The sequence below is a fragment of the Physella acuta genome, unplaced genomic scaffold, assembly GCF_028476545.2.
Source record: "Physella acuta isolate Inbredline_101_S28 unplaced genomic scaffold, ASM2847654v3 ptg001168l, whole genome shotgun sequence".
Taxonomy (NCBI): Eukaryota; Metazoa; Mollusca; class Gastropoda; family Physidae; genus Physella; species Physella acuta.
The window spans coordinates 59,313-84,798 of record NW_026732685.1 but is presented as its reverse complement, the minus strand read 5'-3'; the positions used below and the strand labels follow the sequence as shown (position 1 = coordinate 84,798).

Below are 25,486 nucleotides of genomic sequence, written 5' to 3'. Positions count from 1 at the left end.
TATGTCGAAATAAGGTGAATAGGAAGAAATTATCAGGGATAATTAATATGATAGTAAAAAATTAACTTTTTAACATCTGGGTTAGTTTTTACCAACATGGAATTTTGTTTTAGTTCTGGCATTACATTTATTATATTTTATGGCAAATAAACAAACAACCCCCCCCCCCCCCCCCCCAAAAAAAAAACAACAACAAAAAAAAAACGTACGAATGTACTTATTAATGTTTTACATACATCCCGTTGAAGTTATGATAAACTGAAGGCAAGAAAATTAATCTCAAAACTCTACTGAACATTTAATTAACTGAAGTTACAAGGAACGCTTACTCTCCTCGGCCGAGTAGACTATCTCAATGCTTGAGTTAGGTCCCTTGCCCATGTCGTTTACCGCCTGAACTTTGACCTCGTAAGGCAGATAATAGTTTTCACTTCCGACTAGTTGTTCTATGGTATGTGCTATAATTTCCCCTGTCTGTGAATGTAAGACTAAAACTTACGGAATTTTTTTTTTAGTATTCCTACCTGCAGAATACATGCAGAGCAGAGTTTCTTCCAGGCATCGTTTCGGGAAAGGGAGGAGGCGGTGAGGGGGGGGGGGGGGGTGGGGGTGGGGGGGGGGTGGGGGGTCGGCGTGGTCGAGTCGGTAAAGCTCATGGTTGCTAAGTCTCGAGTTCGAACCCTCGGGCAGATGAGGCTCGTTTGCTGGGGACAGCAACTCTTCTAGGAGAGACAACCCCAAAATCACACATGGCGCATAACCAGTTGACACGCATCCCCAACCCCCTGGCAGATAAGACCCGATCCCCTCCAACACTAAAAATTAAGAACGAAGAAGAAGAAAAAAGTCTACCGCCCCCCCCCCCCCCCCCCGAACGAATTGAAAATTATATAGAAAATATATACTTTTAACAGTGGCCGCCCCCCCCCCCCCCGAAGAAAGTCCACCGCCCCCACCCCACCCCCGAAAAGAGTTCGTAAGAAACACTGATGCAGAACGTTTATCTAATACCTTATAAAAACAGCTTATTCTCAGCCTACGACATTTCCAGCATCCCTTATATTGTGGTGTACAACTAGAAATGACTATTTCACAAAATTTAATGACATTTCATTACTACCTAAATTTACTAATCAACATTTAAACAAGTAATTAAAAAAAAGTCTAGTGACAATTTTAACGCAATTTCCTTGTGTTATCTAAAAATAGCTCTGTCGTAGCGTAAATCAAGAGCAGGGTTAGTAAAACCATTGGTTAGTTATTAAAACGTTTTTTATTAATTTTTTTTTCAGTATTTTACATGTTTTATTTACAATAGAGTAACATGACTAAAAAAACCATTGCACGCCCAGCTACCGAACGTGACGTCGCAGCCATTGAACGTGATGGCGCAGCTATTGAACGTGATGACGCGTGTGGTGTGGTTGCATAAAATGCCTACTAATTCGGTCCAAATTTTAATTAATTCAAAATTTTTTTTTGTGACCAAACGAAAGGATATTTTTGAAAACTTTCTTCGGCAATATTGTTCTAAATTATGGCAGGAATCGATTGGTACATGTTTCAAGTCGCTAAGTTGTCTGGTTGCCGAGATATGGGCAAAAAACTGCATTTTTTTCGAGTTTTTTTGGCTTTTCCGGGAAATCCATGAAAGAAACCCGGAATTTTTATGGCCTATGTTCATCCTCGTAACTTGCTTAACATAATTGTTTTTGTAACTAGTCATCGATATTGCTTCGTTGAGGAGGAGATACGACTTAAAGCTGCGGACACACATCCATACATTCATTTTTCCATCCATCCAGAAATGACGGGTTAATAAACGCAATTCTCCAGAATGGAGATTGCGCTAAAAAAAAATAACTAAGGTAATATTCATTTAATAGCTAAAATGAGACATCCCTACTCCAAAATGACGTCAACGTAATTACTTGTTACAATATTGACATTATATTTTTAGTTAGTGGCGTAGCCAGGATCGTCTCGGGGGCGGGGTTAAAATTTGTTCTATCATTATGCATACGCCACTGTTTTTAGTAATTATTAATGTTTAGAAAATTACAACTGGAAAACTCTTGACGAAGTCACGTGACTTACACTCTGCCACTTGCCGTCTTTATCACGGTCATCACGTGACCTAAAGTAGACGATGTACTTGACAGAGTTGCTTCCCCACAGGCTTCTGGGTAGTGGCTGGGGAAAATAAACCCGTTATTTTCAAAAAAAAAAAAAAAAAATAATAAAAAAATAAAAAAAAATAATTCTACTTTGCCTATATAGCAAGCAAAATTTGCACATAATTTGAAAAATTTGAATTTTAAAATCTATTTTTGTGTACAAAGACAGAATAATGCTATGTTATATGCTTTTTTGTAGGATAGTTAGCTTAATTACAGGGCAAATAATGTTTTAGTGATCTGTTACAAAACTGTCAATAGTTCAAATAGCCATATAAAACTATCACAGGAACACAGAGATACGAAACTATTCAATTGTCAAAGCGCGACCATAAACAATTACAAAATTAGTTTTAAAAAATAGCGAATCACTAATACGATAGTGCAGCGCAATCACGACCATGAACTGTTTGGGGGTTAGATTAGGTTTGCCTGTCGCCCCTCCTGGGACATAAGTAGTATATTAGGTCACTTTTGGGTCGTATTTTTGGCGGAGGAGCGCAGGCGCAGGCGCAAAGGTTATATAGTAAAATACTCGGAGGAGCTGCCGCAGCCTGCCGCAGCCTGGGACAATGAGATATAGTAAAATACTCCCAGCCTGGCGCAGAGGCTGGGTGAGGAGCGGAGGGTGAAGGCGCAAAGACATATAGTAAAATATTACGCCAACTGGTGTTGGCGGAGGAGTGAAGGGTGAGTCACCTTTTGGTGACCTTGTGACGTAATCATTGACCTTGTGACGTAATTAGTGACCTAGTTACGTAATTTTAATGCGTTTTTAATGAGTTTTAATGAGTTTTTTTAAATTTTAATTAATTTTTATTATCGAGTTACGTAATTTAATTACTTTGTATTTTTATTTTGTTTAATTTGTTTGTTTACTTGTTGTTTCATTTAATTACTTTGTTTATATTGTGTAATTTTTTATTAACGAGTTACGTAATTTGATTATTTGTTTACTTTTTAATTATTTTTATTTTGTTTATTTTGTTTGTTTACTTGTTGTTTAATTTAATTACTTTGTTTATATTGTGTAATTTTTTATCGACTAGTTACGTAAATCGATTATTTTGTTTATTTTAATTTTAATTTTGTTTATTTTTAATGTAATTTAATTTTATAATTAGTTTGAATTTAATTTAATTACTTTGTTTATATTGTGTAATTTTTTATTAACGAGTTACGTAATTATTTTAATCTATTATTTGTTTGAAATTCATTTTAATTAATTTGATTTTAATTACTTTGTTTAATTTAATTACTTTGATATATTTCTTTTCTTTGTTGTTAAATTTGTTGGTTTGTTTATTTGATTGTATGTATGTTTAATAGTAAACGGAGAGGGGTGGTCAGGGATTGTGAGGGATGGTCGGGGTTGAGGGTAGGGGTGTGCTAGCATGTACTAGAACAGTCTTTCTATAACAGCCATTAACCAGCCGTCCAACACAACGAAAGTGTACTTTGTGTATAACATTCATTAAAGATAACGATCAGGCGACAGTGGTGTTACTTATCGATCCGTGATCCTTTGTTGACACGCGCTGCGCTTTTAATGGGAATGTATTGATCGCACCCACGGAGCCATCGGGACAACGGGCGCGTTAATATTGATTCCACACACGGCCATCAAATGATGGTCCGCCTAATTAATTCGGTCATGCATCGTGGGTTTATGTCGACTACAAACATCCATTAGAGACACCTGTTACTCGCTAAGGGCACCCGACACGTATCGATCCACATGCGATCCTTTGTTCTTGTCAACCACCGTACAAGGGCCAAGTTAATATTGATCGAACCCACTGACCATCAGTATGATGGTCCACCTATGTGTAATTTTTATTAACGAGTTACGTAATTTGATTTTAATTTTTTAAATTTTTAAATTTTTAATTTAATTTTATAATTAGTTTAATTATTATTAACGAGTTACGTAATTTGATTTTAATTTTTTTAAATTTTTAAAATTTTTTTAAATTATTATTTTTAAATTTTATTTTTAATTGTTGTTTACTTGTTGTTTAATTTAATTACTTTGTATAATTTATTTGTTTGAAATTCATTTTAATTAGTTTGCTTTTAATTTCTTTGTTGTACGCCGTTTGAAATAAAAGACTAACACTAGAGTGTACTAGAAAGTGTCATTGTGTATAACATCCATTTAACCACAGCTGTTACTTATTAGCGACAGCTTGTACTTATCGATCCGCCCGTGAGCCTCCCCGGCGCTCCCCGTGGTTGCTTAATAGCGGACTCACTGAAGCGATCACAACAGGTAATTAATCGAAACCATTAAGTCCCTCTCCGCGTTAAGTGTGGCGACAGCTGGTGCTGTAATTAGTCACGGCTCTCGGCTTTTTTCATTAGACTTCAGCTGTACATGAACTATGTTCACATATCGTACGCCCGGTCATTCTTTGATCAAATTAAAAAATTTTGTTTCCACATGTCCTGCGAACCGTCCCTTGCTATGTATGAAAGATTAATGGTTGTAACTATTCGCTTATAGCGAGGGTCAGCGAAAACAAAAATATATTTAAGGGTCGGAATTTTCTTTCAACCACCGTTAAGTCAGGTTTTGAGACGAAACGAAGTCTCGGTAGGTTCGTGTTTTTTAATGGGCGACAGGGCGACTTGATGCGTTGGTACGTAGGTATGCGGGGTTAAGGTTCTATAACTCTATATATTTAAATACGTTTTTTTTTTTATTCAAATGAGTTTACTCCCCCTAACGTAAGTACATGTAAAGAGGGATTTCCTATAGATCTGTAATGAATTAGGCCTTTTTGACTATGACTTGTTGCCCAGGTGTTGACATGATACGCTTTTTTGAGATATACACACACACACACACACACACACACAAACACACACACACACACACACACACACATGCGCGCGCGCGCGAAATTCATACTAGGTCGGTAATGGCGGAGAGAACTTATAGGTATACATTATCATGGCGACAACAAAAGCGACTCTTATTTTATTTACATGAAAGCGTGTTTTCCAAAAAGTGTCACCATGCCATTGTCATTTTCGCAGCGGGGTTTATTTTAAGTGTACCCCGTGCACGGTTGTTTACATTTTAAAAGACGTGTCGCGTGTCTTCCCCTTACCGCTTCCCTAATAGAGAAACGAGAGGAAAGACAACTGTTCTAAAATTAGAACAGACTTGTCTACACACACGAGTATCGTCCCTTGTGAAAAAAAAAAAAAAATTCGCGTCAGATTCCTTAACTAAACAGTCAATTTCTTTAACAAGTTAAAAAATAATTTAGGAAGACAAGGGTTAACAACATTAGACGCTACCGTTTTTGTTTCCTGTGACGACAAGGCACAATACACTTTTGTATTTTATGTCTCAAGTAGAGGGTGGGATATTTTTTTCTTTGTAAGCGTGTTGTAAACAATGGGTAGAGGAAGCGATTACTAGGTAAGAGGGGAGAGAACGTGACGTACATCGCGATATTTGAAAACATGGCGATGTTTAACCTCAACCAAAAAAGGCAATGAACCTAGAAGGAAGACGAATATATATCTTAGTCTTGCAGCAGATTACCTTCCCATGTTCGCTTTAGTATTACAGTTTTCATCAATCTTCTTTTTGACTTGAACTTCTTTAATTTTTAAGAAAGTTTACTTATACATAATACATTACGTCTAATGACAATTTTTTTATTTTTACCACTCAATGTATTTTCTTTTTCTATACCTTACATTGTCATCTTAATTTTTGATCACCTTAGTAAAAATTTGCTTAAGATTATAAACTTCAAGTTTTAAAAAACAACAACGTCGTGTCAAATGACACACCGTTTAAAATGTCTACATTTAAAGTTCACCAAAATAATGACGTAAAAACTAAATATCATATGACATTAGCATACATATCATTCAATCTAATCACTCTAAAGTACAAATCAATAATTTTTATTGATTAAGGGGCTGGGTGAGTTATTTTTTATTCGGGTGCCCAGGGAAGGTTTGGAGTTGGCTAGGGGCACCGTTCATACTAGAGTCGGTGACGTTTTCACCGAGGCAGGGTTCGAAGCTAGACCATACATGTTTTGGAATCGTTAGGGGTCGAGTCTATAGTAGGGTCGCGGGAGTTTTGTTAACACAGAGGGATGTTTCGAAGTTGATACATCCATGTTTTAGAATTGATAGGTAGAGAGTCCATACTAGGGTCGGTGAAGTTTTCACCGAGGCAGGTTACAAAGTTGGGACATGCATGTTTAGGAATTGTTGGCAGTCGCGTTCATACTAGGGTCGGTGAAGTTTTCACCGAGGCAGGTTACAAAGCTGGGACATGCATGTTTAGGAATTGTTGGCAGTCGCGTTCATACTAGGGTCGGGGAGTTTTGCTAACACTGAGGCATGTTGTAAAGTTGGTACAGGCATCCTTGGAATTGTTAGGGGCCGTGTTCATACTAGGGTCGGTGAAGGTTGGTTTTGAACTCGGAACATGTATGTTTTGGAATCGGTAGGGCTAGAGTTCATACTAGTGTCGGTGAAGGTTGGTTTTGAACTCGGAACATGCATGTTTTGGAATCGGTAGGTGTAGAGTCCATACTAGGGTCAGGGGAGTTTTTGTTAACACCGAGGTAGGTTGCAAAGTTGGTACATGCATGTTTAGGAATTGTTGGTAGCCGAGTTCATTCTAGTGTCGGTGAAGGTTGGTTTTGAACTCGGAACATGCATGTTTTGAAATCGGTAGGTGTAGAGTCCATACTAGGGTCAGGGGAGTTTTTGTTAACACCGAGGTAGGTTGCAAAGTTGGTACATGCATGTTTAGGAATTGTTGGTAGCCGAGTTCATACTAGTGTCGGTGAAGGTTGGTTTTGAACTCGGAACATGCATGTTTAGAAATTGTTGGTAACCGAGTTCATACTAGGGACGGGGGTGTTTTAACCGAGGCAGGTTACAAAGTTCGTACATGCATCATTGGAATTGTTAGGGAGAGTTAAACTAAGGTCGGTGAAGTTTTCACCGAGGCAGGTTACAAAGTTGGTACATGGATGTTTAGGAATTGTTGGCAGTCGAGTTCATACTAGGGTCGGGGAATTTTGTTAGCACTGAGGCAGGTTGGAAAGTTGGTACATGCATGATTGGGAATCGTTGGTAGCCGAGTTCATACTAGTGTCGGTGAAGGTTGGTTTTGAACTCGGAACATGCATGTTTTGGAATTGTTGGTAGCCGAGTTCATACTAGTGTCGGTGAAGGTTGGTTTTGAACTCGGAACATGCATGTTTTGGACTCGGTAGGTATAGAGTCCATACTAGGGTCGGTGAAGTTTTCACCGAGGGTGATTTCAAAGTTAGTACATGCATGTTTTGGAAGTGTTAGGGGCCGAGTCTATACTACGGTGGGATGGTTTTTGTTTTCATCGAGGCCGGTTTCAAAGTTGTTACAGGCATGTTTTGGAATCGATTGGTGTAGAGTTTAAACTAGCGTCGGGGGGAGTATGGGTTTCACCGATGCGTGTTTCAAAGTTGGTACAGGGATGTTTTTGAAGTGATGAGGGAAGAGTTTAAACTAGCGTTGGGGGAGTTTGGGTTTCACCGAGTTGTGTTTCAAAGTTGGTACAGGGATGTTTTTGAAGTGTTAGAGGCCGAGTCTATACTAGAGTGGGAAGGATTTTGTTTTCACCGAGGCAGGTTTCAAACGAGGACCATCCCTGTTTCGGAGTTGATCGGGGTAGAGTTTACACTAGAGTGGGACGGTCTTTTTGTTTTCAACAAGACAGGTTTCAAAATTGGTACATGGATGTTTGGTACAGGACTGTTTTGGAATCGGTGAGGCAAAGTTAAACTAGGGTCAGGGGAGTTTTCAACGAGGTTGGTTTCGAAATTGGGGCATGGATGTTTCGGAGTTGGATGGGAACGTTGTCACTTGTGACAGTAAACGAAGGGGGATAAATGTTTGTCTGTTACTTTGTCCTTTGTCTGTCCAAGGGAATAGTGTGGGTAGTGGTATGGTGTGTTTATCAAGCGGGTGTTTAGGGATAGGGCGAGGGCGGCGGACAAAGTTGTCGATGTAGGTAGGGTGCAAGAGATATTCAACGAGGAGTGGCGTCTACAACTTACATAGCCCAGTCTGTTGGAGTAGTGTCTAGGGGTTGTGATATTAGTTGAATAAATATTTGTCTTTAGGATTGTCATACAGCCTTTGTCTCTTAAATGGAATAGAATGGGTAGTGGTACGGTCTGTGTATCTAGCGGTTGGTATTGAGGTTAGTGTGATGACGCAAGGTTGGATGGGAGAAGGGGAAAGGGGTTGCGGACAAAGGGAAGGGGAAGGGGGAATAGTGATAAAAATAACTCACCCAGCCCCTTAATCAATAAAAATTATTGATTTGTACTTTAGAGTGATTAGATTGAATGATATGTATGCTAATGTCATATGATATTTAGTTTTTACGTCATTATTTTGGTGAACTTTAAATGTAGACATTTTAAACGGTGTGTCATTTGACACGACGTTGTTGTTTTTTAAAACTTGAAGTTTATAATCTTAAGCAAATTTTTACTAAGGTGATCAAAAATTAAGATGACAATGTAAGGTATAGAAAAAGAAAATACATTGAGTGGTAAAAATAAAAAAATTGTCATTAGACGTAATGTATTATGTATAAGTAAACTTTCTTAAAAATTAAAGAAGTTCAAGTCAAAAAGAAGATTGATGAAAACTGTAATACTAAAGCGAACATGGGAAGGTAATCTGCTGCAAGACTAAGATATATATTCGTCTTCCTTCTAGGTTCATTGCCTTTTTTGGTTGAGGTTAAACATCGCCATGTTTTCAAATATCGCGATGTACGTCACGTTCTCTCCCCTCTTACCTAGTAATCGCTTCCTCTACCCATTGTTTACAACACGCTTACAAAGAAAAAAATATCCCACCCTCTACTTGAGACATAAAATACAAAAGTGTATTGTGCCTTGTCGTCACAGGAAACAAAAACGGTAGCGTCTAATGTTGTTAACCCTTGTCTTCCTAAATTATTTTTTAACTTGTTAAAGAAATTGACTGTTTAGTTAAGGAATCTGACGCGAATTTTTTTTTTTTTTTTTCACAAGGGACGATACTCGTGTGTGTAGACAAGTCTGTTCTAATTTTAGAACAGTTGTCTTTCCTCTCGTTTCTCTATTAGGGAAGCGGTAAGGGGAAGACACGCGACACGTCTTTTAAAATGTAAACAACCGTGCACGGGGTACACTTAAAATAAACCCCGCTGCGAAAATGACAATGGCATGGTGACACTTTTTGGAAAACACGCTTTCATGTAAATAAAATAAGAGTCGCTTTTGTTGTCGCCATGATAATGTATACCTATAAGTTCTCTCCGCCATTACCGACCTAGTATGAATTTCGCGCGCGCGCGCATGTGTGTGTGTGTGTGTGTGTGTTTGTGTGTGTGTGTGTGTGTGTGTATATCTCAAAAAAGCGTATCATGTCAACACCTGGGCAACAAGTCATAGTCAAAAAGGCCTAATTCATTACAGATCTATAGGAAATCCCTCTTTACATGTACTTACGTTAGGGGGAGTAAACTCATTTGAATAAAAAAAAAACGTATTTAAATATATAGAGTTATAGAACCTTAACCCCGCATACCTACGTACCAACGCATCAAGTCGCCCTGTCGCCCATTAAAAAACACGAACCTACCGAGACTTCGTTTCGTCTCAAAACCTGACTTAACGGTGGTTGAAAGAAAATTCCGACCCTTAAATATATTTTTGTTTTCGCTGACCCTCGCTATAAGCGAATAGTTACAACCATTAATCTTTCATACATAGCAAGGGACGGTTCGCAGGACATGTGGAAACAAAATTTTTTAATTTGATCAAAGAATGACCGGGCGTACGATATGTGAACATAGTTCATGTACAGCTGAAGTCTAATGAAAAAAGCCGAGAGCCGTGACTAATTACAGCACCAGCTGTCGCCACACTTAACGCGGAGAGGGACTTAATGGTTTCGATTAATTACCTGTTGTGATCGCTTCAGTGAGTCCGCTATTAAGCAACCACGGGGAGCGCCGGGGAGGCTCACGGGCGGATCGATAAGTACAAGCTGTCGCTAATAAGTAACAGCTGTGGTTAAATGGATGTTATACACAATGACACTTTCTAGTACACTCTAGTGTTAGTCTTTTATTTCAAACGGCGTACAACAAAGAAATTAAAAGCAAACTAATTAAAATGAATTTCAAACAAATAAATTATACAAAGTAATTAAATTAAACAACAAGTAAACAACAATTAAAAATAAAATTTAAAAATAATAATTTAAAAAAATTTTAAAAATTTAAAAAAATTAAAATCAAATTACGTAACTCGTTAATAATAATTAAACTAATTATAAAATTAAATTAAAAATTTAAAAATTTAAAAAATTAAAATCAAATTACGTAACTCGTTAATAAAAATTACACATAGGTGGACCATCATACTGATGGTCAGTGGGTTCGATCAATATTAACTTGGCCCTTGTACGGTGGTTGACAAGAACAAAGGATCGCATGTGGATCGATACGTGTCGGGTGCCCTTAGCGAGTAACAGGTGTCTCTAATGGATGTTTGTAGTCGACATAAACCCACGATGCATGACCGAATTAATTAGGCGGACCATCATTTGATGGCCGTGTGTGGAATCAATATTAACGCGCCCGTTGTCCCGATGGCTCCGTGGGTGCGATCAATACATTCCCATTAAAAGCGCAGCGCGTGTCAACAAAGGATCACGGATCGATAAGTAACACCACTGTCGCCTGATCGTTATCTTTAATGAATGTTATACACAAAGTACACTTTCGTTGTGTTGGACGGCTGGTTAATGGCTGTTATAGAAAGACTGTTCTAGTACATGCTAGCACACCCCTACCCTCAACCCCGACCATCCCTCACAATCCCTGACCACCCCTCTCCGTTTACTATTAAACATACATACAATCAAATAAACAAACCAACAAATTTAACAACAAAGAAAAGAAATATATCAAAGTAATTAAATTAAACAAAGTAATTAAAATCAAATTAATTAAAATGAATTTCAAACAAATAATAGATTAAAATAATTACGTAACTCGTTAATAAAAAATTACACAATATAAACAAAGTAATTAAATTAAATTCAAACTAATTATAAAATTAAATTACATTAAAAATAAACAAAATTAAAATTAAAATAAACAAAATAATCGATTTACGTAACTAGTCGATAAAAAATTACACAATATAAACAAAGTAATTAAATTAAACAACAAGTAAACAAACAAAATAAACAAAATAAAAATAATTAAAAAGTAAACAAATAATCAAATTACGTAACTCGTTAATAAAAAATTACACAATATAAACAAAGTAATTAAATGAAACAACAAGTAAACAAACAAATTAAACAAAATAAAAATACAAAGTAATTAAATTACGTAACTCGATAATAAAAATTAATTAAAATTTAAAAAAACTCATTAAAACTCATTAAAAACGCATTAAAATTACGTAACTAGGTCACTAATTACGTCACAAGGTCAATGATTACGTCACAAGGTCACCAAAAGGTGACTCACCCTTCACTCCTCCGCCAACACCAGTTGGCGTAATATTTTACTATATGTCTTTGCGCCTTCACCCTCCGCTCCTCACCCAGCCTCTGCGCCAGGCTGGGAGTATTTTACTATATCTCATTGTCCCAGGCTGCGGCAGGCTGCGGCAGCTCCTCCGAGTATTTTACTATATAACCTTTGCGCCTGCGCCTGCGCTCCTCCGCCAAAAATACGACCCAAAAGTGACCTAATATACTACTGACATAGGCCGCTGACAAGAGCTTTCCAGGCGTCTCTGTCCTGGGCTAGTCTCTCCAACTGTCCCCAGGTGTCCTGGGCTAGTCTCTCCAACTGTCCTCAGGTGTCCTGGGCTAGTCTCTCCGACTGTCCCCAGGTGTATCCAATCTTCTTGGTGTCAGGCATATCTGTCTTGGGCTAGTCTCTCCAACTGTCCCCAGGTGTCCTGGGCTAGTCTCTCCGACTGTCCCCAGGTGTATCCTGTCCTGGGCTAGTCTCTCCAACTGTCCCCAGGTGTCCTGGGCTAGTCTCTCCAACTGTCCCCAGGTGTATCCTGTCCTTGGCTAGTCTCTCCAACTGTCCCCAGGTGTATCCTGTCCTGGGCTAGTCTCTCCAACTGTCCCCAGGTGTATCATGTCCTGGGCTAGTCTCTCCAACTGTCCCCAGGTGTATCCTGTCCTGGGCTAGTCTCTCCAACTGTCCCCAGGTGTATCATGTCCTGGGCTAGTCTCTCCAACTGTCCCCAGGTGTATCCTGTCCTGGGCTAGTCTCTCCAGCTGTCCCCAGGTGTCCTGGGCTAGTCTCTCCAACTGTCCCCAGGTGTATCCAATCTTCTTGGTGTCTTCTTCCATGTCAAGTCTCCAGTTCTTTCTTGGTCTACCTCTCCTCTCCCTGCATGCACCTATATACCAGTGGCTTAAAAAGTTAAAGTATTTAAAAGACTTACATCCCATTTGATGATGAGCAGCCCTACGCTCCCTCCCCCTCCCCGGATGTTGGTCGGTGCGTAAAGTGGTGCGGCGGATACCATTCTATACCAGTCTGTGGGGGTAGAGTTCAAATCATAGATTGACATCATACAATATCAGATACAAGTATACATTTGTATAGACACAATCAAATAAAATGTAATGATGTAAACAACGCGTGCTTTAGGGTAGTGATATACAATAGTACAAATTATGTACTCACCAAAAGGTACAGTTAAACCATGATAAAATTATGTACTCACCAAAAGATAGGGTTAAACCATGATAAAATTATGTACTCACTAAAGGTAGGGTTAAACCATGATACAATTATGTACTCACAAAAAGGTAGGGTTAAACCATGATAAAATTCTGTACTCACCAAAAGGCCCGTTACTGGCAGGACCGTAGCCCACCTGGTTGTTCCCTGCCCGTACCCTGAACTGGTACGACGTCCCGGGGGACAGCCCCTCCCTGACGTCGACCCCCCGCCAGTCGGGGTACTCCTGGATATGTGTGTCTTGTGCTGGGATGTCTGGAATGCCAGAAGATGATGTTTAGATGAACATCAGAAGATGATGTTTAGATGAACATCAGAAGATGATGTTTAGATGAACATCAGAAGATGATGTTTAGATGAACATCAGAAGATGATGTTTAGATGAACATCAGAAGATGATGTTTAGATGAACATCAGAAGATGATGTTTAGATGAACATCAGAAGATGATGTTCAGATGAACATCAGAAGGTGATGTTTAGATGAACATCAGAAGATGATGTTTAGATGAACATCAGAAGATGATGTTTAGATGAACATCAGAAGATGATGTTTAGATGAACATCAGAAGATGATGTTTAGATGAACATCAGAAGATGATGTTTAGATGAACATCAGAAGATGATGTTTAGATGAACATCAGAAGATGATGTTTAGATGAACATCAGAAGATGATGTTCAGATGAACATCAGAAGGTGATGTTTAGATGAACATCAGAAGATGATGTTTAGATGAACATCAGAAGATGATGTTTAGATGAAAATCAGAAGATGATGTTTAGATGAACATCAGAAGATGATGTTTAGATGCACCTGGAATTTACTATTACGTCTGGCTACAACATTAATTACAATCAAACTATGACTTGAGTTAATCCAGTCTGGCATAGGGCTCTCTTCCATCTTGCCCTTATATGTCCAGAAGCCTTTGCTTCACTTTCTAAAGTGCAACCACGATATTGCGAAACATACATAATTGTCCAAACGATTTCTAATCCTAGTTTTAACATAAAAACCTATATAAGTACGAGCCCAATATAAGTACGCAAATACTTCTACCTAAACTATAACCCTAACTCGAGTTATGATTAAATGAAGTTATTAAACGAAAACTAAGAGATGGAAACTTAACTAATCCCTAAAAATGTGTATTCTTAAACCCTCGCAGTTTATAAAAACCTAACTTAAACCCCACCTGGTTAAAAAACAAAAAATTGACAAAATCTTAACCCTAACATAACACTGAACCAAAACTTAATTTTTAACCCACCAACCTCACTCTCACCCATAACCCTCTATATCCACCACCTTCTAAACCTACCCCAAACCTTAACAATAATCCAACTACAAAAACTAACATGTCAACCAACGTACCAGCCAGAAGTAGTTTCCAATCTTTCTCAAAGTACGACAGGTAATCTATCAGATACTTGGAACAGCCAGTCCACAACCATCTAAACTAACCCCAAACTTTAACCATAACCAACTACAAAAACCAACAACTCAACCAACGTACCAGCCAGAAGTAGTTTCCAATCTTTCTCAAAGTACGACAAGTACTCTATCAGATACTTGGAACAGCCAGTCCACAACCATCTAAACTAACCCCAAACTTTAACCATAACCAACTACAAAATGCAACAACTCAACCAACGTACCAGCCAGAAGTAGTTTCCAATCTTTCTCAAAGTACGACAAGTACTCTATCAGATACTTGGTCACAGGGAACCCGTGGTACTCTCCCTCCTGCCACCAGATGGCGATGTCGCCAAAATTTAAATCCGAGCCGTTCTTCGCCTGCCTGACGTGCACCCCACCCGGCTCACCCGGGGGTCCTGATGGAAGGAAGGTGTTCAAAAGTATTAGCAGACGACACGACGTACTCTCTTAACAATTGTATGAATGTAGCTTGTGTGTGAGTTGATTTTATAATGGGGGTGGGGGAAGTGTGCTTGTGTGTGAGTTGATTTTATAATGGGGGTGGGGGAAGTGTGCTTGTGTGTGAGTTGATTTTATAATGAGGGTGGGGGAAGTGTGCTTGTGTGTGAGTTGATTTTATAATGAGGGTGGGGGAAGTGTGCTTGTGTGTGAGTTGATTTTATAATGGGGGTGGGGGAAGTGTGCTTGTGTGTGAGTTGATTTTATAATGAGGGTGGGGGAAGTACGCTTGTGTGTGAGTTGATTTTATAATGGGGGTGGGGGAAGTGTGCTTGTGTGTGAGTTGATTTTATAATGAGGGTGGGGGAAGTGTGCTTGTGTGTGAGTTGATTTTATAATGGGGGTGGGGGAAGTGTGCTTGTGTGTGAGTTGATTTTATAATGGGGGTGGGGGAAGTGTGCTTGTGTGTGAGTTGATTTTATAATGGGGGTGGGGGAAGTGTGCTTGTGTGTGAGTTGATTTTATAATGGGGGTGGGGGAAGTGTGCTTGTGTGTGAGTTGATTTTATAATGGGGGTGGGGGAAGTGTGCTTGTGTGTGAGTTGATTTTATAATGGGGGTGGGGGAAGTGTGCTTGTGTGTGAGTTGATTTTATAATGGGGGTGGGGGAAGTGTGCTTGTGTGTGAGTTGATTTTATAATGGGGGTGGGGGAAGTGTGCTTGTGTGTGAGTTGATTTTATAATGGGGGTGGGGGAAGTGTGCTTGTGTGTGAGTTGATTTTATAATGGGGGTGGGGGAAGTGTGCTTGTGTGTGAGTTGATTTTATAATGGGGGTGGGGGAAGTGTGCTTGTGTGTGAGCAGCTGGAAGGGGTAGGACTGTCAAGGGGGACCGCCAGGAAAATTGCCGGTGACTGACATAAGTGAGAGGGAGCTTTCTGTGGCGGCCCCATGTGTCTTGGGCACAAAAATGAAAAGATGATGATGAAAGAATTGCTACTAACTTTAAGGAAGTAATGAAAAAAAATGTGTTTAAAAAAATAAAAAAATTAAAAAAAAAACTATCGAATTTATACTGCCGAAATTTTTATTATAAAAATGAATCTGCTCTGGATTTATTAAATTAATTGTGATAATCATGATGTGTATATAACATTTTGTTTATATTAGAATGCTAAAAAAGATGAGTATTTTAATGTTGTAATAAAAAAAATTGCCTAAAATTAACATGGACATTACATGTGTAGATAAAACTCATCTTGTTAGGGTACGGTACACTTACCTCTGACGGTGAGGAAAGCACTGGCTGAAACGGATCCGGCAACGGTTGACGCCACGCATGTGTACTCACCCTCGTGCTCGAACTGGGCGGCAATGATGTAGAGCATGCCGGAGTTCTGGGCCTGTGGGGGACAACAGGAAGTAGCAGGTTTTATGAATGCGAGATGTGGACGGGGTCGATGCTTCAATATAAAGAACAACGTACGACGACCCAATACAATTACAAATCAAAAAAGGACGGCGTTGTTCATCTCATCTTCCAATTACACTGTTTCAAAACACAACGGGCACGACTATATCGACGTCGACAGCCGAAGACATCCACACACCAACATAACAACCTCAACTCCTTCCCCTAACAATCAAATCACACTCTCACACGTCACATCCTTACTTGCCTCGTTACATTCAACATCTCTCATATCCATTTTGTACACTAAAATATCATTCACAACAGGTGGCGACTGGAAGTAGGTGGAGACAAGAAATGGATGGAGACAATTAATATAGGGGGGGGGGGGGGGTGGAGAGAAGGGAAGGGGGGAAGAGGCAGGAAGTGGGGGAGAACAGGAAGTTCGTGGACACAGGAAATTGATGACATTAGGAAATTGTTACCAAAGAAAGTTACTGAAACAGGAAGTTTGTAAAGACAGGAAATTGGTGCAAAACAGAAAGTTGTCGAAACAGGAATTTGATAGAAAAATGATATTGGTGGAAACAAAAAATTGTGACAAAAAAACAGATGTTAGCAGAAATGTGGTAAAAATTGATATCTTATACAAACAAGAAGTTCTTTTACCAATATTAAGATTTCAAAAACAATATGTGGGTGATTGATCTTGTACTGAAACTAACCTGACCAAACCTAGCCTCAGCTAAACTTAAACCGAAACTTACATAGAATACTTTTCTTTACCATGCACCTTACCACACCTAACTTAAACTTAAACCAAAAACTATTTTGTAATTTAATCTTTTTCTGCACCTAAACTAACATTAGGCCAACACTTATCATAGTTTATTTTATTTTATTTTGACCGTAGCCTAACGCTTAGCACCTAACCCTTAACCTTAAATCAAACCTTACCGTGGAGTAATGCGCTTTATTCTAAATCAAACCTTACCTTGGAGTAATGCACTTTATTCTAAATCAAACCTTACCTTGGAGTAATGCACTTTATTCTAAATCAAACCTTACCTTGGAGTAATGCACTTTATTCTAAATCAAACCTTACCTTGGAGTAATGCACTTTGTCCGCACCTAAACCTAACCCAAACCTTACCGTGTAGTAATGCACTTTGTCCCCACCTAAACCTAACCCAAACCTTACCGTGGAGTAATGCACTTTGTCCCCACCTAAACCTAACCCAAACCTTACCGTGTAGTAATGCACTTTGTCCCCACCGAACCCTAACCCAAACCTTACCGTGGAGTAATGCACTTTGTCCACCTAAACCTAACCCAAACTTTACCGTGGAGTCATACACTTTGCCCTAACCCAAACCTTACCGTGGAGTAATGCACTTTGTCCACCTAACCCTAACCCAAACCTTACCGTGGAGTAATGCACTTTGTCCCCACCTAAACCTAACCCAAACCTTACCGTGGAGTAATGCACTTTGTCCCCACCTAAACCTAACCCAAACCTTACCGTGGAGTAATGCACTTTGTCCCCACCTAAACCTAACCCAAACCTTACCGTGGAGTAATGCACTTTGTCCCCACCTAAACCTAACCCAAACCTTACCGTGGAGTAATGCACTTTGCCCACCGAACCCTCCGTAAAATCGAGCCAATGCGAATAGAACTTCCACGAGTACATGACGTCCATCTTCTTTTCATCAAACGACGCCTTACAATGTAGCACCGCTGTCTCGTTCTGGCTGATTTCAGTGTTGTGGGGGACGTCCACGATAACGATCTTCTCTGTGAGGGTGTGTGTGGGGTGGGGGTGGGAGTTAAAAAGAGGTTAGTTACAACCTGAGTTAAAGATCAAGCGCAACATAATTCACGTTATAAAATTTATATTTTCCGTTTTTCAGTCTAGACTTAAATTACCCCCAAAATCCCCCTCCCCGTGAAAGCAGCATCATCTTAGTTACCTCCTCTAAGTTTAATATCGTTTCAAACTAAATTATCTGCCCCTAATAGCCGTCACTAAACCCGGCTCCACGAATGTAAACATAGCGTGAACCACTGCTCACCAGACCATGTAAGGGTGTCTCCTAGAAGAGAATTATATATATAGATAGATAAGTCACGTTATGTCCGGACTGAAGTCATGTCACGTCTTGACTTATTTTAAACAATGTTATAAATGACATGCCACGCCCTAATCTAGTGTTTTCCAAATATTCATCTATTCATCTTCAGAGCCGTATAGAGATTTACCAACTCGAGCAACTTGTTCAGGGCAATGTATTCATGATCATTTAAATATTACATTTTCGTGGAACTTTCCATGCCACACCTAGCTTTTGTCAGTGCATTCCTAAGACAGCGAGCATCTAAGTCATGACACAGATGACTTCTATCTTCTCAAGTCATGACTTATTTTTAGGAACACGTACCGTTTACTGTTCTAGAATGTATCTGGTGTTTTCCGCAGTACCCCCACCCCGACCCCCATGTAGCACCACAAGAGGCGTTGCGACCCCTACCGGTGCCTGGGGACAAACTTTCAATTGTGCGATCCCCCGCCATATATTTTTTATATTTATAATTTAAAACTGCAGCTTAAATGAGATTTAACTTTTTTTAAACCCATTTTTGTGCCCTTAGGGTCGGCGCCCGGGGCCATATGTACCCCCCCCCCCGTTGCTACGCCTCTTAACACCACTAAAAATAGCCACGCAACTTACCCAGTACAGTCAGTAAACAACTCGACCGCGCCTCGCCCAAGTCGTTGCTCGCCACGCACGTGTAGGTTCCAGAATCGGCCCGGGATAGTCCGGAAAGTTCCAGATCTCCGTTCGGTGACACCTTGCCGACTTCCGCTCCATTTTTTAACCACGTGATCCTGGCCCGAGGTGCTGCCTGGGGTCGGCAAGATATTGTGACGTTGCCATCCAGTGAGGCTTGTTTAGAGCTTTCGACGGGGTTGTGCATGAATGTTGGGGGGAACGCTGGATAGAAGAACATAGAAATGTTGGGTGGAACGCTAAATATTAGAATAGAAATGTTGGGGGGGGGGGGGAGACGCTGAATATTAGAATAGAAATGTTGGGGGGGGGGGGGAGACGCTGAATATTAGAATAGAAATGTTGGGGGGGGGGGAGACGCTGAATATTAGAATAGAAATGTTGGGGGGGGGGGAGACGCTGAATATTAGAATAGAAATGTTGGGGGGGGGGGGGAGACGCTGAATATTAGAATAGAAATGTTGGGGGGGGGGGAGACGCTGAATATTAGAATAGAAATGTTGGGGGGGGGGGGGAGACGCTGAATATTAGAATAGAAATGTTGGGGGGGGGGACGCTGAATATTAGAATAGAAATGTTGGGGGGGGGGGAGACGCTGAATATTAGAATAGAAATGTTGGGGGGAGGGGAGACGCTGAATATTAGAATAGAAATGTTGGGGGGGGGGGGGAGACGCTGAATATTAGAATAGAAATGTTGGGGGGAACGCTGAATATTAGAATAGAAATGTTGGGGGGGGGGGGAGACGCTGAATATTAGAATAGAAATGTTGGGGGGAGGGGGAGACGCTGAATATTAGAATAGAAATGTTGGGGGGGGGGGAGACGCTGAATATTAGAATAGAAATGTTGGGGGGGGGGACGCTGAATATTAGAATAGAAATGTTGGGGGGGGGGGGGGGAGACGCTGAATATTAGAATAGAAATGTTGGGGGGGGGGGGGGAGACGCTGAATATTAGAATAGAAATGTTGGGGGGGGGGGGGGACGCTGAATATTAGAATAGAAATGTTGGGGGGGGGAGACGCTAAATATTAGAATAGAAATGTTGGGGGGGGGGGAGACGCTGAATATTAGAATAGAAATGTTGGGGGGAGGGGAGACGCTGAATATTAGAATAGAAATGTTGGGGGGGGGGGGGGGGGAGACGCTGAATATTAGAATAGAAATGTTGGGGGGAACGCTGAATATTAGAATAGAAATGTTGGGGGGGGGGGGGGGGGGAGACGCTGAATATTAGAATAGAAATGTTGGGGGGGGGGGAGACGCTGAATATTAGAATAGAAATGTTGGGGGGGGGGAGACGCTGAATATTAGAATAGAAATGTTGGGGGGGGGGGACGCTGAATATTAGAATAGAAATGTTGGGGGGGGGGGAGACGCTGAATATTAGAATAGAAATGTTGGGGGGGGGGGGAGACGCTGAATATTAGAATAGAAATGTTGGGGGGGGGGGAGACGCTGAATATTAGAATAGAAATGTTGGGGGGAACGCTGAATATTAGAATAGAAATGTTGGGTGGAACGCAGAATAGAAAAGCATTTAAGTTTGGGGGTGGGAGGGGGGGGGGGCGACGCTGAATAGAATAAAATAAATGCTGAGGGAACGCTGAATATTTGAATAAAACTGTTTGTGAATGCTGAATAGATGGTTATGTTAGTGGGGGAGGGGAGGGGGGCGCTGTATATGAGAAAGCTGATTTGTAGAAAACATATGGTGGTTGGGGCAACACGGAATAAAAGATAAAGTCATAAACATTAAGAAACGTTGGGAAACGATGTACAAATGATGAAAAATCACAATGTTTAGACCTAAGTAATTTGTCAGGCTTAATTACAAAGTGAGTTAATTTCAATGTACCAGCTGATGTTGAAGCCTTCAGACTTCCTCGGGTTACTTACTGATAATGTTGGTGAAAAAACGTATTTCATTGGTTTTTATGTCTAAATCTAACATTCAATACAAGAGAAGGGGCATACTAGTGACATATTTAATGCTGTAAATGATGCAGCGCAATTCACACATAACCCAGAGAAACGATTTGCCCACATTTGTGACATTCAGCTGTGAGTCAAAATCTTTTACTATCACACATGTATTATCCTAAATATTGCATTGTTATTTTTACTAAATCTAATGCTAACTAAGTCTTAACGCCAACATTTAACCTAAATATTTTTTTTTATTATAACTCAATCTAATGCTCAAGAGAACCGTATTAGACACTTGCATGGGCATACATACGTACACATACTTACATAACACTCGGAGTTGAGCGCTAGACCTGGCCAGACCAAAAGAGTTGGACGCCTCACACTGGTACACCCCGTCATGCTTGCTTGCATCTACTTTATCGATGCTGATGGTGTTTCGGTACACCTGTGGAACAAAGGTGGGGAGGCGGTGGTTAGTGACCTGACTGACAAGGTGACTGACAGTAGTCAGGACATGATTATAAGTCTGACGATAACCAACATGTGTTAAACATCATTAAAAAAGTATCTTCTTAGTAGTCCAGAAGCAATATTAAAAAAAAAGTTTCAAATCGCATAACCACTTCATTTAGATCGCCTTTTACAAACCTACAAATGGCAAAGATTCAACTTTGTCTTTGAATATTGCCAATTTTGAAAAATGTTTCTGTGTTTCTCTCATCTTTTATAATACGAACTCATGTTTACGGTTCGACCTACAACTTAACTCATTTTCACTCTACGACTATGAGAATCGCGAGGAGAGGTATAAATAAGCGTTAAGTGAGTAGATGTTATGAGAAAAGTAAGAGAAGTAGTATAAGTGAGTTGTTCAAGGTGAAAAAGAAATGAGAGGTGTATTATACTAAGGAGTGATATATGCCAGTTAAGTGGAGAAATATGTTACTTGGTGTTTAAAGTGTTAGTAGAAGTATCAGTAGCATGGTGTGTGAGTATGACACATTTCAGAGTATCTGACATTGATTTCTGTTAATTTATTATGGGTAATTTGGTATAGGGCTGGTAAGTAGGTCACCAACCAGTTCTACGGCTCAATAAAACCTGCATGAGCCATAGAACTGGTTGGTGACCTACTTACCAGCCCTATACAAACACAGCGTCAGATTTAAACTGTGTAGGTATTGATCAATGACAGAATGCATGTGTGTTTATAATTGAGTGTGTTGTGTGCGTGTATATGAGTTTGTGTGCAATTGTGTGTACGTGTGTGTATGTGTGTATATGTTTAGTTTCGTCTGTGTGTATGTATGTGTATATGTGTGTATGTGTATGCATGCTTGAGTTCGTCTGTGGGTATGTATATGTATGTGTGTGTATGTGTATGTATGTTTGCGTTTGTTTGTATGTATGTATGTATGTGAGTGTGTGTATGTATGAATGTTTAAGTTTGTGTGCGTCGATGTATGTATGTGTGAGTGTGTGTATATGTTTGAGTTCGACTGCGTGAATGTATGTGAGTATGTGTGTGCATGTGTATGTGTGGTTTAAGTCTGATGCATGCATGTGTATGTGTGTGTATGTCCTCACCCTGACTCCCGTCTCAGTACTGCCAGTGAGCAGGACGCCGTTCTTGTACCAGGTGTAGACCGGCTTAGGGATGCCGATAGCGTTACAGGTCCAGGTAAAGTTGGTGCCGACGTCCAGGTGCTGGTTCTGTAGGGGGTAGGGGAAGCTGGGGATGGCTGAAAGCAGGAGGGGTGGAGGGAGGGTGGATTAAAATGTAATGTCATACCCGAACTTAATTTTTTGTATTGGAAGGGATCGAACCTTATCTGCCAGAGGGTTTGAACGCGAGACTTTTTCGAATTTATCAACCATGAGCTTTTGCCAACTCGACCACGCCTCCATCACAATTAAGTATTACGTGTCAACTGGTTATGCGCCATTGAGGTCATTAACTCCGATTTCAGCCTGCTTTTCTTTTTGGATTTGCTTCCATAGCCTTTGTCCAACCAAGAACAAACTACAAGGCAGCAGATGTTTGATTTTGGAGTTGTCTCTCCTAGAAGAGTGGCTGTCCCCAGCTAACGAGCCTCCTGCCCTAGGGTTCGAACTCGAGACTTTTTGGTTTAGCACCCGTGAGCTTTACCGACTCGACCAGACCGACCCCTATCCCCGAACAATCTTTCTATATTGTTATCCGCTGATTTAAAAAAAAAAAAACATTTTCCGTTTAAAGAGTTACAGTCCACTTACCCTCTACCCACTGTAGATATACAAAAAAAAAAAACAACAACAGACTTTAACTTCGAAATGTGCTAGTGTTTTAACCAGTTAAGAAATAAAAGTGACCTTTGAGACTGAGGTAGACGGTTTTGTTGGCCGAGTTTTGGTCCCCCTTGACCACACACGTGTAGGAGCCCGTGTCCTCTACACGTGCATTAGGGATCACCAGGACACGGTTGAAGTCCTTGTAGTAGGCGCCAGGGTTAAGGTCATCGTCGTCCCTTACCCAGCTGTAGTACAGGGGCATTCTGGGGGCAGGAAGTGAAAGTTTTAGGGGCATTCTGGGGGACAGGAAGTGAAAGTTTTAGGGGCATTCTGGGGGACAGGAAGTGAAAGTTTTATGGGCATTCTGGGGGACAGGAAGTGAAAGTTTTAGGGGCATTCTGGGGGACAGGAAGTGAAAGTTTTATGGGCATTCTGGGGGACAGGAAGTGAAAGTTTTAGGGGCATTCTGGGGGGCAGGAAGTGAAAGTTTTAGGGGCATTCTGGGGGGCAGGAAGTGAAAGTTTTAGGGGCATTCTGGGGGACAGGAAGTGAAAGTTTTAGGGGCATTCTGGGGGACAGGAAGTGAAAGTTTTAGGGGCATTCTGGGGGGCAGGAAGTGAAAGTTTTAGGGGCATTCTGGGGGGCAGGAAGTGAAAGTTTTAGGGGCATTCTGGGGGACAGGAAGTGAAAGTTTTAGGGGCATTCTGGGGGACAGGAAGTGAAAGTTTTAGGGGCATTCTGGGGGCAGGAAGTGAAAGTTTTAGGGGCATTCTGGGGGACAGGAAGTGAAAGTTTTAGGGGCATTCTGGGGGACAGGAAGTGAAAGTTTTAGGGGCATTCTGGGGGCAGGAAGTGGTGAAATTATTTTCTTTGTAATAGTTATGGACCTCGAAGTGAAAGAAATATGGGCTTTTTTGGTAGCAGGAAAGATATCGTTTGGTGAAGCTATGAGGAGAGTTAGTGGATGAACTAAGGTACAGGTGCATTATGGGTACTGGAACATGGAGGTACATATTATAGTAGGACCAAGAGTTATAAAGTAAATAAGTTCATTTTGGCACAATATGTTTTGAAAATTTATAAATCATTACAAAAGCTTTTATAACAAATCATTTTATTTTCTTATTTTTAATGTAAATATAATTTTCTTTATTATAAAGAAATTTTGTATTTTAAAATTTTTACATTTAACTTATTCCAATGGTTGATTTTCTATATTAAGACCAGAATTGTTTTTACAGGTGTATTTTGAAAGTAGTACACGAACTATATCCACATAACTGTATTGATTAATAATTATCACTTTTACAATTAGTATTACACTGTTAAATTTCATGTTAGTAATCATAGGCACATACAGGCCAAACAACTAGTATTTAATTCAAGAAAGTTGATATTAATAAAAAAGATTACCTCCCATATGCCAAGCATTCAATCTCAACCGTCTCGCCGGCCATTGGAACTTCAGGGAACACTTGAGGGAACCTGTTCTGTATGTCTGGTCCGTACGTCTGCGCATCTGATTATGACATACACAAGACTAAAACATATTCTAACTATTCTAACACGGGATAAAATTGAGGTAACACGACTCTAGAAAGAAGGGAAATTACACACCTCCAAAAGGGAGATAATTTAACCCTCGGTAAAACGAGTGATAATATAACTCTAGGTAAAAGAGAGAAAGCACAACTTAATGAAAAAGAAAGACAACATAACACTAGGTAGAAGGGAGATAATTTAACGCTAGGTAAAAGGGAGATAATAAAGTTGAACTTACTTTCCCCGTGAACTCGGAGTTTGAGCCCCATGGATATACGAGAGGGGGGTTGGGTTCCGGTCAGGACTTGGCGTTGTTTGGGTGCCATGGTGACCATACAAAAATACGTATCTCTGTGACGTAAGAAAAATGTATACAAAACCTAAGAACCTTTACTGTATAAAGGTTGTCTAGTATAACAATGATTTGTAATAGGATGGAGATGCTGTAGGTACCATCTAAGTTAGGTAACTTACACATCAGCCGCCTGAACCTCAGAGATGTAGAAGTTGCCGTTCTTTGACAGGAAGTACTGGGCGTTTAGCTCAGGGCGGATGAAGTTGAAGTTAGATTTGTACCAGTTATACCGTAGGTCTGATTAAAATAAAGTTAGATTTGTACCAGTTGTACCATATACAAGAAAACAAAGTTAGAATTGCAAATTTAAA

At 40.1% G+C, this 25,486-nt stretch overlaps 1 protein-coding gene across 1 annotated transcript in view; it reads right to left on the bottom strand.

Moving 5' to 3' along the window:
- The window catches only part of LOC131956675 (contactin-like), a 44,909-nt gene that overhangs the window by 6,663 nt on the left and 12,760 nt on the right, over positions 1-25,486 (bottom strand). The window contains exons 10-24 of the mRNA XM_059321218.1: positions 25,295-25,412; positions 25,059-25,171; positions 24,692-24,797; positions 23,360-23,541; positions 22,595-22,749; positions 21,332-21,452; positions 19,015-19,278; positions 17,901-18,079; positions 16,154-16,274; positions 14,650-14,830; positions 14,370-14,449; positions 13,099-13,251; positions 12,695-12,789; positions 2,098-2,193; positions 330-474 (exon numbers count right to left, since the gene is read on the bottom strand). Coding sequence (XP_059177201.1) covers positions 330-474; positions 2,098-2,193; positions 12,695-12,789; positions 13,099-13,251; positions 14,370-14,449; positions 14,650-14,830; positions 16,154-16,274; positions 17,901-18,079; positions 19,015-19,278; positions 21,332-21,452; positions 22,595-22,749; positions 23,360-23,541; positions 24,692-24,797; positions 25,059-25,171; positions 25,295-25,412 — 2,109 coding nt within the window. The remainder of the gene's footprint in view (positions 1-329; positions 475-2,097; positions 2,194-12,694; positions 12,790-13,098; positions 13,252-14,369; positions 14,450-14,649; positions 14,831-16,153; positions 16,275-17,900; positions 18,080-19,014; positions 19,279-21,331; positions 21,453-22,594; positions 22,750-23,359; positions 23,542-24,691; positions 24,798-25,058; positions 25,172-25,294; positions 25,413-25,486) is intronic.